The following is a 15,507-nucleotide window of genomic DNA, read 5'->3' as shown; positions in this document are numbered from 1 at the left end:
GATAGTGTAGTTGGCTTAACTGTAGTTAAAGGGTCTAGAAAAACCTACAAAGAACAAAACTCAAGTAATTTTAGTTTTATTACAAGATTGAAAAAGTTCTTAACAACATGACAGAAGTGGAACAGCTATTTGAATAAACAAACCACACACACACACACACTCTGGAGTCAGTTTTCTGACATGTAGGGAAGCTGTAACATCACTTCAAGGCACGACATTTTCACAATCTTCAGTTCAACATTTCTGCAATGAAAATGTTGGCAATTAACAGTGTAAGAAAACTACACAATAGGACAAACGGGGTCTTGGTCCTGGTGTGTAACTATGATCGGCTTCTGTTATGGCTGAATTAAAAAGAAATTCACTTTATCACATAGAAAATATGAAAATGATAAAACAAATAGCAAAATGTTTAAAATGGTCAGTAGAGGGCGCTGCAGCATCGCCTTTCGTGCCAGAAGAGCCTGCTGTTGAGCTGCCGGGGTGAGAAGCGGCCCGCCGGTCTGATGCTTCCTGAACTTGGAGATCCAGAACAGAAATCAGGCCGAGTGACGCGGCGGCTACAGACACGTTCCCACGTCAACCTTTTACAGTAAGCACTAGTACATTCTTCACGATTTGATACAGCGGCTGCTCCCTACAGGCGCTAAATGTAGAAGGAAATATTAATGCTTGTAATAGCCGCTAAAGACGAAAAAAGGCGTTTATGATCCAGACTCCCCTTCTTGTGGGAGAAGAGTCTGATTCATCGCCACATCAAGACAGCGGTGAGGCGACGTTGATCCAGACTCAATTTACTTGTTGCCCTCTTCAGCCAGTTTTCAAATGAAAAGGCTGGAGGACGTGGCCTGGCTTCGTCATTACTCTGCTGATGGCTTTTCAAGGTCACCGTGACGTAGAAAATAATTTAATGTCACAGACTAAAACAAAGACGTAAATAAATTAGTTAAAAACTACTGGACGTCAAGTATGATTGGTTCACACAATATCAGGACCTACAGTGAATCAGAAGCAGCTGAAGAAGGAACGAAGGGGGGAAAAGAAATCTCTCAATCATCCGCTACGATGGAGAGAGCGCGCAGTTCACTCAGCTTGGCCTCGTTCTCCCGCTCCCGCTGCTCGTCCGTCAGCCCCGCCTGGTCGATCTTCTCAGTCAGGTCGCTGAAGATCTTGTACATCTCTGTGAAGTACACCACCTGAGAACGAGGAGAGGAACACACACACACACACACAGAGAACGCGTTTCGTTTCAAACTTATGACAACTTTTTTTTTTAACACCTGCTGAGGACAAAACTCAAATAAACCAAGAGGGGAAAGAAAAAAAATGAAATAAAATTGAAAAGAAATAAAGCAGAAGCGTAGCGTACGCAGTGAGAAGACGAGGCTGTGCACTTCAGTGGGTAGTGACCCTGCCTTTTCTCCTCCAATCTGCACGAGAGAAAGCGAGTGTTGGCTGAAAGCTTTTTTGACACATCCCACCCCTGTCTCTTCCCCCGGCCCGTGAGTCAGGATCCCGGGAGAGTTGCTTTGATGATTAATACACTTTAATCACATTACAAGGCTCCAGAGGAGTGGGCCGAGAATGAGAGCACTGGGAAATACAGCCCCTCCAAACCCACACACACACTTCGATATTTATTCATGCAACTGCGCTTGGAGTACAGTTAGAGAGCGCGAGAGAGAGAGAGAGAGAGAGAGAGAGAGAGAGAGAGAGCGAGAGCAGGGGGCACCACTGTGTGTGTTTGCATAAGAACAATGGAGCTAAAACAATCAACTGCAACTACATACTGAGCACAGGCCCATATTTTGAATGGTGCAATTTTATATTGATAAGTAATACACTGCTAAGACATCCTTCATTTGAATGAATTAAATATTCTTATTAAATAATTTGCTGTTTACATAGTTTAATGTGCTGACAAAAAATGATCGATGCAAATCAAATTTATCAATCCATGGAGGTCTGGAATTGGAGTCACACTCAAAATTAAAGTGGAAAAACACACTACAGGCTGATCCATGTGCCTGTATGACCTCCCTACAATGTCTGGACATGCTCCTGATGAGGTTATCTCCTCCCAGACCTGGACTAAAGACATCTGCCAACTCCTGGACAGTCTGTGGTGAAACGTGGATATTGGTGGATGGAGCGAGACATGATGTCCCAGACGTGCGGAACGGGCAGGCCAGTCCATAGCATCAATGCTTTCGTCTTGCAGGAACTGCTGAAACACTCTGAACCCAGGGCCAACATATGGTCTCACAAGGGGTCTGAGGATCTCATCTCGGTACCTAATGACAGTCAGGCAACCTCTGGAAAGCACATGAAGAAATGCCCAAAATGCCACCCCCCACCATTACAGACCCACTGCCAAACCAGTCATGCTGGAGGAGGTTGCAGGCAGCAGAACCATCCTCATGGACTCTGTTTGAGGAGACACATGTACATTTGTGGCCTGCTGGGGGTCATTTTGCAGGACGCCTTGCACAAAGGCGGAGATAGTGGTCCTGCTGCCCTCCTACGGCCTCCTCCACGTCTCCTGATGTACTGGCCTGTCTCCTTGTAGCACCTCCATGCTCTGGATGCTGTGCTGACAGACACAGCAAACTTTCTTGCCAAAACTCACATTGATGTACCATCCTGGATGAGCTGCACTACCTTGTAGACTTCGTCTTATGCTGCCACTAGAGTGAAATTACCACAGCACTAAGTGGACAGTTCGATTTCACAGAAGTGTTATTGACTTGGGAGTTACAGTTACATGTTGTGTAAGTGTTCGTTTTTGAGCACTGTATAATAAAGCTAGATTATTTTATTTACTACTTACCACTTATATGCATAGTAACAAAGTGGGGGGGGGTATAAAATATGACTGGATGACACTCATTTAAAAGGTAAAAGTAATAAAATACAACTGTGACTGCATATACTCAATATTAATGTAGTGATAATAGGTTCTTAGGTGATTTGTTGCTAGGCAACCCCAGATAGTTAATACATTACATTCATACATTTCTTTGTACTAATTATTATTATTAAAGAAACTAATTAGTTCAATGAACATATAGTTTTATTAATTGTTATTTGTGGTCACAATTTAAAAATTCACACTGCACCCAACAGTGTGTGTGTGTGTGTGTGTGTGTGTGTGTGTGTGTGTGTGTGTGTGTGCGCGTGCGTGCGTGTGTGTGTGTGTGTGTGTGTGTGTGTGTGTGTGTGTGCGCGTGCGTGTGTGTGTGCGTGTGTGTGTGTGTGTGTGTGTGTGTGTGTGTGTGTGTCGGTCTTTAAAAAATAACTGTAAAATTGTCAGTTCAAATCACAGATCTAAGGTCAAAACAAACAAATTCAGGCTTAAAATAACACTGACCACTTAAGCAGAGTGTGGTCAGAGTGTGTTTTTGTGTTGTGTTGTGTGTGTACACAACCACATCAAAAGGTCTACAAGATATTGGATTATTGTAGTATAAATGGAGTTCAAATGGCACATTTGATATAAAAGTTAGTGGAAACACCCATGGATGTTTCTTCTGTGTTTACACACAAACACAAAACAGACCTGTCCGGTCTATCAGGGGTCGGACCACTTTATGATCATTATGTTCTCTCTAAGAGTTGAGTTTTGTGGTCTCGGCAATAGGAATAAAACACCCCTCCCCCACTTCACATTTACCCACACTATAACAAAAATAAATAAATCATTGTTTTAAAATCATAATCTTGAGAGATCATATTAGATCAAATTGAAAGTATTCTGAAAATAATGAAGTAGTTATAAAAATAAAAAATATTGAATTTATTCATCAGTCAAAGTATAAGACTTGTCCTCAACGTAAACTCAAAGGCCAGAATTTTACTGTCTTCTACATGAACACCTCACTGTAGAAAAAAGGCATAACCAGATCCTGAGCTGTTAGGACTAAATCCTAGCAAAGTCTTAGACTGATTCTGCCTGCAGTGTGTGTGTGTGTGTGTGTGTGTGTGTGTGTGTGTGTGTGTGTGTGTGTGTGTGTCCTTGTATCTAAGGGGTATCAGATGTCCTCACATGGCCAGGAATGGACAAAATGTCAAGGGAAAAAAAAAATCTAAGGACATTTTTCTGAAATTGGGAGGATAAAAAGCTTAGTTACAAAAGGCTTGTTACTAATTTATAACACATATGCTGCATATTTATAACAGCGGCCTCACAAAGATTTAGGTGTGTGTGTGTGTGTGTGTGTGTGTGTGAGAGAGAGAGAGAGAGAGAGTGAGAGAAAGAGAGAGAGAGCGTGCAGATGTGGGATCCTGAGTTTGACCTCGGTGTCTTGCCACCCCATGTGCTTGTGTGTGTGGTGTAAGACACGTGTGTTTGTGTGTATGTGGAGGGAAGGGGGAGGACTGTCGCTCCATTTATCTTGGGTTGTTTCCGCACTTTCAGTCAGTGTACACCGCATTGCATTGTGGTTAAGGAGATGGTTTGATTCACCATTCTACAAGCTATAGCCTACAACACACACACACACACACACACAAACACACACACAGAGCTGCATGTCCTGATGATAGACCATTCACACAAGGACTAAAATGCAGAAGCTCTGAGCCTTTGGGAATAACAAAGCATTCAGTGACTCTGGTCCTTTGGATGATGGACGCCACTCAAGGTAAGATTCAAAGGATATAGGAAGAAAAAAAGAATCCCTTGTAATTGGACTGAATCCTGGTCAGCATAGTACACAATTTCCTATGTTGTGCGGCGTGTAGCCGTGTGGAGTGTGGGGCTCTGGTGGAGGCTGGCAGCTCAAAAGGCAGCACTGGTGTGTGATTAAGGTGTGTGGGTGGCAAAGCGCAGCGTTCTTTCCCTCTCTGCACTACAGATAACAGCAGCTCAATGGGAGAGGAATCCGCAGGAGTCACACGCGCAGTTAATTCCACGTCTATGTGGGGACCGTGTTTAATGACAATGTAAAATACGTATTATAATGTTTCTAAGACTAAACCTGACTTCATTAAACAAAGCAGATGCATATAAAGCTAAATTATTTTCTAAACAAAAAAACTTTCTAACGTTATTCTCTATTAATATTGGATGATGATGATAGGAAGTATCCTTAAATAATGTGGAAAAAAAAGTCATTTCATTTTTATCCTCAGGCCACTCTCACTTGCATTGCCCCACTTCCTCGTTCTCCTTTTCCTGTTACCTCACTTTAATCCTACTAAACAAATAGGATTAGGTGACGACATAATTTTAGCAGACCACAGTAGGTTATCTGGAATAACCTATCACGATCTAGAATTATGATAGCTAGAGTAATATTTATTGATAGATGTTCTAACTGGTTTAATGAACTCATTCACTCATCTTGACAGTTTTCGTTGTGCCATTGACGAGCCCGGTGCTGTTCGATTGGTTCTTGGCTGAGTCAGGTGACGTTTCATTCACTCACTCGAATTCGGACATACAGACAGACGACCTTTGGTGACTCGCTACACCACGGCAGCCATGATTTTGCCCTCGTCACACACTGCCCCACCATTAGGCCTGGTGTGTTGAGGGCCACAGTCTGTCAACCAGCCCCTTGCCCAGCCAACTCTCTGGAGGGAGCGATTCTCAGCAGTGACTCACGTTACCTCCATCTGACCAGTCACAGGCCGTACGGCGACACATGCTCCGCTCCGACCGGCTTACTCACCAAGTCCAGATGATCCGCTGCTCACAATCACTTGTAAGTCTGGATAATAATGAATTTCTCACAATGACATGATGATCTAGATTAGGTGCTATATAATTTGGTTATTATTATGTCATGAATGCCTTGTTATTCCCAAACGTAATATTATTTATATATTAAGGCTTCCTGCCAAGCCCTGTTTAAACACCTTGTAAAACGTATTTAACAGTGGAGAAACATCGTATGTGTAAAACAAGCACATATCCTTGGTCTTCAGGCTCAACAACTTTCTCCTGGCCGCCAGAAAACCCACATCCTGTATGTGACATGAGGTCACTCTTGTGACGTCTCTCAGGCGAAAGCTCGTTAGAGGCTTGTTCCAGCTCCATGTGCTGAGGAGGTAGTGGCAGGGTCCCAGGCACCCACACAGAGCAGGTTACAGTCAGACGACTGGGCTCGGGTCCCAACCTCACTCAACACATTTCCTGTTATTACCACTACACCTTGGCCTACAAACAAAGTTTTAAATATAGGTACAGGTAGAGACTCCTGAGGATTGCTGATTCCTCCACCTCAGACTGGCACGACAGATGAGAGAGACTTTTCAAAATACCCAACACATCAATATATCCATCAGTTTAACAACATCATGTTTGTTTTAGGGCTGTGAAAAACTGTGATTAATCTATATAATAGTAACCTATAAATAAATAAATGTTTTTATTTCCTGTGTGGGTCACAAGAATTACACAGAAAAATTCTAAAACATTTACATTATTTTCAAATGGAGATATGCGCCCGCCTAGCTGCTCAAACACAGGGGGAACACAAAAATGTACATTTTATTTGATTTATTTTTATTTTATTTACTGTAATATTATAAAACATCCTGCAGACTAATAATAAAAAAATTAAATGACTGACGGCAACTTGTCTCAGTTATAGGTTAAAACATTCGTTAGAATAAGCTTTAGTCTTAAATAACGTTTCATTTGTTTTGATGAAAAAGAACACTGCAGCCTCCTCCGTTTAAGGTACCAGGGTCTCTGCTTACCTGTGCGCGTATAAGAGCCTCAAAGCTTGGCTGGAAATAGTCAATGCGGCTGTTGTAGAATTTGGGCATCTCATCCAGAAGCTGCTTGTTCTTCACTTCAAAGTCTTCCTTCACCGGACGCAACTCTTCTCTTGCCTAGGGAAAGAAAACAAAAACAAAACAAAAAAAACACACAATTTTTCTTGCTGAAATGTCTCATGTGATGCAGATAGTTACAGATCATGCCCTCGGAGAGCAAGTCATTTGTATAAGATTGTGAACGCAGATGAGCTCTGCTGAAATTCTGCTGGTCAGAGTGGACTGGAGTGAGTGTGTGTGGGTACACATGGTTGAAACAGCTGAGGAGGGCGAGTGAAACTGACACAAAAATGTGGGAAGTGTGTGTTTGTGTTTGTGTGTGTGTGTGTGTGTGTGTGTGTGTGTGAGTAGGGCTGAATAAAATAGAGGATGTGGCATGTTTTACATTTACAGCATTTATCAGACGCCCTTATCCAGAGCAACTTTCAAATCAGTAGTTACAGGGACAGTCCCCCTGGAGACATTCAGGGTTAAGTGTCTTGCTCAGGGACATAATGGTAGTAAGTGGGATTTGAACCTGGGTCTTCTGGTTCATAGGCGAGTGTGTTACCCACTAGGCTACTAGCACCGTTGCAGAAACGATTATGAGTCGGAGGGCAGATAAAGAGAGAGATGGTGAACATTTAACTTATGGTGGACACAGTTCTTGCTTCTAAATACTCAGTCACGGTTTTCTCCTCCATATGGCTATAAACGTCCTCCATACTTTATTCTCTAATGCTCACTTTCTCAATTTGTGTGGGTGGCCAACTGTCTATGTGTGTGTATGCACTTGACTGAGTGTGTTTGAGTGTAAGCTTTGTGTATGAGAGTGTGTGTGTGTGTGAGTGAGTGTATAAATGTGTGCAGAATGTGGCCTGGATACACAGATCTTAGTGAACAAATATTTATGGGCAGGTTTTTCCCTCCTTGTGTGTGTGTGTGTGTGTGTGTGTGTGTGTTATTCTGAACGAAACCCAATTATTTTGCTGTGCTTGTGCTCCAGAGGCACTTCAGAAGTGAAGACTGCCGATCTGGCGTGGGTGAAGGAGCATACATGTGTGCATGTGCTCGACTATTTTTGTTCTTATCCAGTCAGCACTGCTGCCTCGTTCACTTGTTGCTCGTCTTTTAAAAAATGGCCTCCATCACAACAGAGGATGAGTAATGATGGTGATTTAGCCGCCCGAGACGCTTCACTCATGTTCAACTACACATTTCTGCAGATTTAAATTTTTTTTACGGTCTAAAAAAATGCTTACACACATACATATTTTTTAGACCAAATGAACATGTTTAAAACACAGCACAAGCTCATTTTCAGATGTCACATTCAGCATAGGACAACAGACCAACCCGAATTTCAAACAGCTGGATTCACATTCAAGTGGAACTGACACTAAACACAACCCACAATGGGCCAGGGCAGAAAATACGTACCTGGTGCAGCTTGACCACATTGGGGCCGGTCTTCTCCTTCTCCTCGTACTTCTCCAGTTTGGACTGCAGTCTCTTGTAGTCCTGTAGGGCCTGTTCACGACGCTTCACTGCCATGTTGAGGCTCGGGAACACACTTGAGTACCTGTGGAACAAACAAATTGATGTCTATCAAGTTACGCTGCACTATACGACACAGAATGTTCGTTAAAGTAACAGCAATTATAAAAAACATAGAATGAAGAAAGTTCCTCCTCAAGATAACTAGCGAGCAGTCCAAACAACCAACCCAGCCCTTTGTCAAACTAAACATAAACTTTATTTAAAGTTTAAAAGGGTTAGTGTTTCCTATGGGAATAATGGACAGCTTTCACACACCCTATTCCCCCACCCTATTCTGGACATCAATGGACATCAAAATCATCAAACCAAGCACGTAGGAATAATATTCAAGAATTCTGATCGGTAAATTATATGACATTTTCAAATGTTCCCAACGCACATATTGCCCAAGGGCAAAACAGCTCTAGAAAACTCATAAAATCGTTCCATGTAATGCAGCGTGATGTCATTTTTAAGAGATTTTTTTTGTGTACATATGCATCTTAGATTGAGCCCAATGTGTGAACATAAATATGATCTACAATACAAAGTAGACCACCTGAAGTTAGGTAAGTAAATAAATAAGTAAAAGTTTGAAAGATCCAAGTAAAAAAGGAACACCACACACAGAAAACATGGCTTAATAAAACACTGAAGAGGAGAGACGATATTAAAAACAAAGCAAAGAAATTAGGCTGAAATTATCAGATGAGGAATTAATAAATGTCACTTTTTCTCAACAAGGTGACCTGTTCTTATCTTGTATATATAAAATAAGGTAAGATCCCTGAAAAATATCTGAACAATATTTTCAAAGCACATTTTTCTTCACGGCATTAAGCCATTTCTATGACCTGATAAATTAACAAGCAGATTGAATGTCTATTACTTAATTATATAAGCACAAGTTGCCAAAGATGTTGAATTTTTATTTTTTTATTGTTTCAACAAAAAAAAAATGATTGAATATAATCTATGGGTGAAAAACCTGTACTAAAAATAGGAAACAATCGCGCGTAACTTAGCAACAGGAGTCTGTACTTCATCCTGGGACTGACTTTGTTCCAACGCACTGCTCAAGAGCTTGTGTTTATTGGGAGCCAGTGATGTCACGTGAAGTCAGTTCACTCTTATAGAGTCCCATGGGCCATGATTATCAGAAATGAAGATATTTATTTTGAAGGTAATTTATTGATCCAAACTGAAATTTAAGAACGCAGCAAACAGAAAGCAGGTAGCGCAAATCACATCATGAATTCAGGGCAAAACACATACATCAGCATATTGATTAGAACCAAATTATCATAAAATAGGGCAGACGCTTCCAAAATCATATTGCTGTATAACTACATTTCTTACATTATCATATGAATACACTGAACAGGTTGATTTGAGACGCTGTGATTGAGGTTCACAATGCTGTTTAAATCTTTGTAATAATTACAATGGACTTGTTATTTAGTTCTAAGTTATTTCTGTTCCATCTTGTCTTCCAAGCAAGAGAAGATGATTGTTTTTATCCCCACTAAAATGTATTAAGTGTTCAGGTTGAATGTAGGCTCTATGTTAATGACAAAACAATTATCCACTCCCACCAAATCAAACACCACAACATCAGAGGTCAATGATTATTTTATTCTGTATTCTTATTCAATTAAATAAAGCAGTGCCTGTGACTAAAACTAATAAAGATGCACAAAATGTAAACACTGACTTGGGGAGAAATCCAGACTTATACACTGTGTAGGCTCAAATAGAAATATAGAAATGACAATGGAAAAAACAAACAAACAAACAAACAAACAAACAAACAAATATATATATATATATATAAAAACACGAATGGTCACACAAAAAGTTACAAGTAATGTATGTCATTAACAGCCATTTCTAGATACCACCATCATTTACAGCATGAACAATATCTAGTCAGGTGCTATATTAATGTTCAACTGTTTTCTATCAAAAACTAATCAATGATATTTTCAAACTACTCATTTTTTAAAAATGTCATTTTACTACTATAAATTATAAACCAGACGTCCACACAACAGGACAAACCATATCCGGGCTTCCTTAACATCCCAACAAGGCTGCTGTTTCCAATCAGTGACTAATCAACAGGGTACTGATCAACAAAACCAAACCCGACCTGCGCCATGGCACTGTTTACAGCCCATCCTTGTCCCGTGGGCGGCCATTTTTCAACGTTCCCTCTTTGAGGAGTGCCTATGACATCACAGTTTACCCAGGCTGAGAGAAAGGGGTGGGGGGGGGACATAACCCAGGCTCGCTGCTCAGACAAGCCACGGATTGTTTTCCCACAGGAAGTAGTGGAGGGAGCGGCCCTGTATCAGCGTGGCAACATCAGAGGGCCCTGCCCCACGGCCCACGCTCCCTCTGTTTATAAAATCACTTTGGCCCAGTTGTGGCGGGGTTGATGCCTCCTCCATGCTAACAGCCCCACACTGTAGAGCAGCATCCAGTCAGTGTGCGCCAGAGAGTTACATAACCGGGTCATGAGTAAACCCCACCAAAAAAAAAAAAAGTGGCCCTGAACCACGACACTGTAAAACACGTCTCAAAACACACAGGCAACGTCAACCGGCAAACCACCTAACCATAAACCCAAAGCCATAAAACCCCCTCCACACAGACACAATATTAAACCAGTCCCAACTATCAGACACATCTGAACACTGTCTAGTAAACACTCTGCTGCGTTAAAGGAAGGCCACAGTCACAACACAAAAAAAACTGCATTCCATGGTTCTAAAGCCTGGGATGAAACGTGGGAGGAGCACGGTACCTGCTGAAAAAATGAAAAATGGTGGTGGATCTGGTTATCTAATGAAGAAAATTAGTGCAAGTTCAAATCAAGCACCTCTACCATGTCATAGAATATTCTAGCGCTTTCTGTCTCCATTTTTCACCATTTAAAACTGCAAACGAGTAAACCCTCCAGGATTTTTTTTTTTTTTTTTTTTTAGAATTGAGGGACTTAAAAATACCCAGCATGAGAACTCATTCGAGGTCCAGCCAGGTCCTGCCCTGTGTCTTTCGGTCTTACTTTGCAAAAAATCCACTCTCGTATGACGGCGCGACGGGGGAACATGCGACGGCATTTCCTCCTCGCGCCGCACATCCCTGTAATGATGGGGTTGCGCGAGCGCTGGCTGCTCGTCCTTTTCCCTGGACATCCCTGTGCCGGCCGCCGCTGACCGGTCAGCGGTGTAATTTCGCGTTGGTCTCGTCTGGAGTAGCAGGCCGGTCGTGGGCCGGGTGTCTCAGGTCTGGGTGTGGTGGGCGGCCGGCCGGAAGGACGGGAATAGCATCGGCGCGGAGTGGGGGGGCACGTGGTGTTATATGAGCGGGTTGGGCAGGCAGGCCACAGACGACCCTGTCAACCGAGGCCTCGTCTGGACACACACCACCAGCAGCCCGAGCAGGAAAAAATACCAGGGATCCGCCCCTCTTAAAATAAAAGCACTGCTTTAGGACGCCTCTCGGCATCCTTCGATTAATTATCTACACAGAATTGATCATTTCAGAAGCAGAGGCGCTTTCCATCCTGTTTCAAAGAGCACCAAGAAAACGCATCGACCTCTGACCTACTCGTGTTGTCTGTGCCTGTCGGGCTCCTTTGTTACAGGAGAGGTGGCGGTGGCGGCGGCAACAAGCACTGCTGTAACACGCCTGCTGCTTTTCAGGCCAGAAACCAGACACACCAGATCAAGAAAGACAGAAGAATGAAGAAGAAGAAGAAGGAAAAAAAAAAAAAAAAAAAAACACCGTAAGGTGAAGAATTCTGATGGCATCTCAACGCCAGAACCTGCCGGAGTGATTTTTCACCCGATGACCTTTATTTATTGCACATGAGAAGGGAGGTGTGGGCAGGCTGGCCGGTACAGACTGGTTTAGCATTACACAAATTAAAAAACACATTAAGCCTCATCTGTCAGTGGCAATAAAGTACAGAAAAATCTACAGAAAAACCTCACACGAACTGAAAAGAATTCTTAAAGGAGGCGAGTGTGTGTGTGTGTGTGTGTGTGTGTGTGTGTGTGTGTGTGTGTGTGTGTGTGTGTGTGTGTGTGTGTGTGTGTGTGTGTGTGTGTGGTGTTATCCACATGATAACACCACGCACTGAGAGAGTGTTTTTGCAGCGGCATAGACAAAATACCGTACACGCGTAAACAAAAAGCACTCGGGAGCGCACACACACGCGCGTACGTACACACCCACACATGCATGATGACACACGCACACATACACACAATTGTATTGAGAATCTCCATTAAGAGATCTGAGGATGTCTCGTCCATTAAATGCTCAGCGCCCTTTCTTATAGCGTACATTAAAACCAATAAGTGACAAAGTTAAATAAATAAAGTATGAAGGGAAGAAATGAGCAAGTACAGGTTTAAGCGCATACTGATGCACTAATGGAATTTGTTTTTTTTTTTTTTTTTCTCAAGGTATCTTGAAGTGTGATCAGTTAATTGACTTTGGAATATGTACATATGGACGGGAAGGACAATGGGACTCTTAACACAGCCACACTTACTACTTAAAGGAGGACTGTTATTCAACACTCTCCCCTCCGGCCTCTTCAGATGTCTTAAATGACATTATTTTCCAGGTCACTTTCCTGTCTGTCACACCCCATTCGGCGGGAGCGTTATTAACTCTGCCGGTCCTCCTCTCTGTACTGCCTGTCCCGAGCAGATCCAGCTCCTTAGCCAATGGGCTTCTTTTGGCTAAAAGGAAGTCCTGGGCCTGCTGCCATATTCAGAGCCGGCCCACACGTCCGCCTGACGCCCACCAGGAAGAGGAAATTAGAACCATTCCATCCTGTCACTGGTCCACCACCAGCGCCGAGGCGCATGTGTACACACACAGAGCGACATAACTCTACCCATGCCGTGCCGTTCACATGAAGGCAACTGGAGGGGGATTTTAAATCCTGTAAAATCCACACACACACACACACACACTGTATAAAAAACACAGACATATCATATGATTGATAAATGGACTTGTACAGACATCCGAAGATAAATCTCACTCACACACACACACACACACACACACACACACACACACACACACACACACACAGAAGTCACACTGGAGGGAGTGGCTGAGGCAGCGAGTGCGGATCCCACCCGTCTTCCGAGTGCTCGTTAAGGTCCTGCTTCCTCTTCCTGGCCCCTCCCCGGAGGGTTTGGTGGGACGGGACGGGCTCAGGAATGGAATAGCGCTCACGGGTGCGAGTGGGGTGGTGCGCTGCCAAACAAACTTTCCTCCAGACACACTCCCTCACTGGCTCTCCGCCTCGCTCAGCCGGCCCCGACGCCGCACACCGCTCCCATTCACCGTCTAACCCTGCCGCGCGGAAACGTGTCTGTCCCTGTCACCACGGAGACACCAGTTTAGCGCATGCAGTCAACAGGTAGAGGGCCAAAAAAAATTAAATAAAAATAAAAACTTACTTTTTTAGAGGGTCAATTACGGTCTTCTGGATCTGGTTCACCTGTAGAATACAACACAGCACATTTACTGTTTAAAACGCACAAACTCTGAAATCAAGAAGCTCGTCTGAAACGAAGATGAACGACAAAAGCGATTAAACTCATCAATAGAAAAAAAAAATAAAAAATCCCCTCCCAGCCTGGTCTTCTCATTTGTGGCAGTATTTACCATAACCCCATGCACAACAATTGCCCCCCCACTCAGAATCTTCTTCACACAACAAAAGAGAGGGGGGGGGTACAGCGGAGAAGAAGAAACTTTGGTGACGTTGACTCTTTTATTGTACGCAGGCCCCGAGGAGACGGCCCTGAATATTCATCGAGCTCGTGATACAAAAGGACGGATGCATCTGGGGACGGACATGAAAGCCGTGCCCCGGCCGGGTTTCAAACGCTGCGGAGGGTGGGCTGCCTTACGAGATGAAAGTTCTTTGCAAACAAACATTTTAACAATAACAGTTTATATTCTCCGCGTTCTTCTTAGCGTTGATGGAGCTGACGGGAGAATATGGGAAGGATGTTGGGGGGGGGGGGGGGGGGGGGGGGTTAAAAGAAGGGAAAACGGAATTGGGCTGATAACGTGGAGTAAATGAATAAATGAACATCTCACTCCAAGGCCTCCAGCTCCAAAACCAAGCCTCGCAGTCACAAATTTCCACACAATTAATAACGAAGCTTCTGTCATTTCCCAACGCGAGTGGGGAAGCGGTACGGCTGCGAGCGCGGGGTGAACGATGCTAACTGACAGCTCCAACCTCGCACGGCTAATGAACACTTCTCTAATTACTGCAGAGGTAGATCAGCAAAGGAGCAGGGACAAAGGGAATTTTGGAGCTCATTATGCATAATTTGACCATCTGCAGATTGGGTGGGGTTGGGAGGGGTGGGGGGGGTTCACGTTTTAAACACAGCAGCGTTAATTCAGGCGCCGATCGTTTAGAGTCGGCGAAGAAACGGGAGGAGCGTTCAGCGTTAAATGTGATGTCACCGAGGTGAGCACACGCAGGCAGGGAGGGAAGAGGGAAGGGAACAAAAACCAAGAAAAAAGGAAATACTGGGAGGATGCTGTTCCCTTGACCCCCTCGGAAGAGAGAGAGAGAGAGAGAGAGAGAGGGAGGACGAGCGAGAAAATGGGAAGCACGGAGAGCGAGAAGAAAGACGAGGACGGGAATCGGCAAGGTTTCCTCCAGAGCCCGGCGGAGCCCGAGGCCTGTGCTCCAGCAACAGCCAGAGTGAGTCACAGGTCAGAGGGCATCCAGACATCCCGAGCTCCCAAAAATACACTCAGACCCCACGCCTCGCACGCCGAGAAATCGATACCCTCCCAACCGCCGGGCCCCGGCTCTTACCGCAGGCCCCGCAGCCTCGGCAGGAGCGCAGACGCGCACGGAAAAGCACCGCTGCACACGCTGATGATTTCATCATCATCATCATCATCATCATCATCGTGGCCACTGTTGGTGTGATTGGCTCTTGTTTTGGCCACGGCGGTGCTGGATTGGACGGCCATGGTTTTATTTCGCTCTCAGCTAGTCAGTCGGTCCCCTGCCAAACGCAGGCCGGTGCACAGCCAGGGAGAGTAGAGGCATTACCAAAATTCAGCTCCGCAGAAACGATCACGGCCATTTTTGGAAGGAAATTCTCTCTTATCAAGAACGTGACCATAGAC

The 15,507-nt window shown here is 44.0% G+C and overlaps 1 protein-coding gene across 2 annotated transcripts in view; it reads right to left on the bottom strand.

Moving 5' to 3' along the window:
• Window positions 1-60: 60 nt before the first annotated feature.
• Window positions 61-15,507, bottom strand: part of bin3 (bridging integrator 3) — a 32,149-nt gene continuing 16,702 nt past the window's right edge. Inside the window, exons 6-10 of one of the 2 annotated variants that reach the window (XR_003751307.1) lie at window positions 13,800-13,840; window positions 8,206-8,347; window positions 6,709-6,843; window positions 1,000-1,196; window positions 61-513 (exon numbers count right to left, since the gene is read on the bottom strand). Coding sequence is in view for 1 of the 2 variants with exons in the window: in XM_028997022.1 (XP_028852855.1) it covers window positions 1,050-1,196; window positions 6,709-6,843; window positions 8,206-8,347; window positions 13,800-13,840 (465 nt within the window). In the remaining variant the exon portion in view is untranslated. Of the gene's footprint in view, window positions 1,197-6,708; window positions 6,844-8,205; window positions 8,348-13,799; window positions 13,841-15,507 lie in introns of both variants that reach the window. The other variant, XM_028997022.1, reaches the window with a different exon arrangement.

Source organism: Denticeps clupeoides, chromosome 11 (genome assembly GCF_900700375.1).
Source record: "Denticeps clupeoides chromosome 11, fDenClu1.1, whole genome shotgun sequence".
Lineage (NCBI taxonomy): Eukaryota > Metazoa > Chordata > Actinopteri > Clupeiformes > Denticipitidae > Denticeps > Denticeps clupeoides.
The sequence above is the reverse complement of the archived record's forward strand: the minus strand, read 5'-3'. Positions and strand labels throughout refer to the sequence as shown.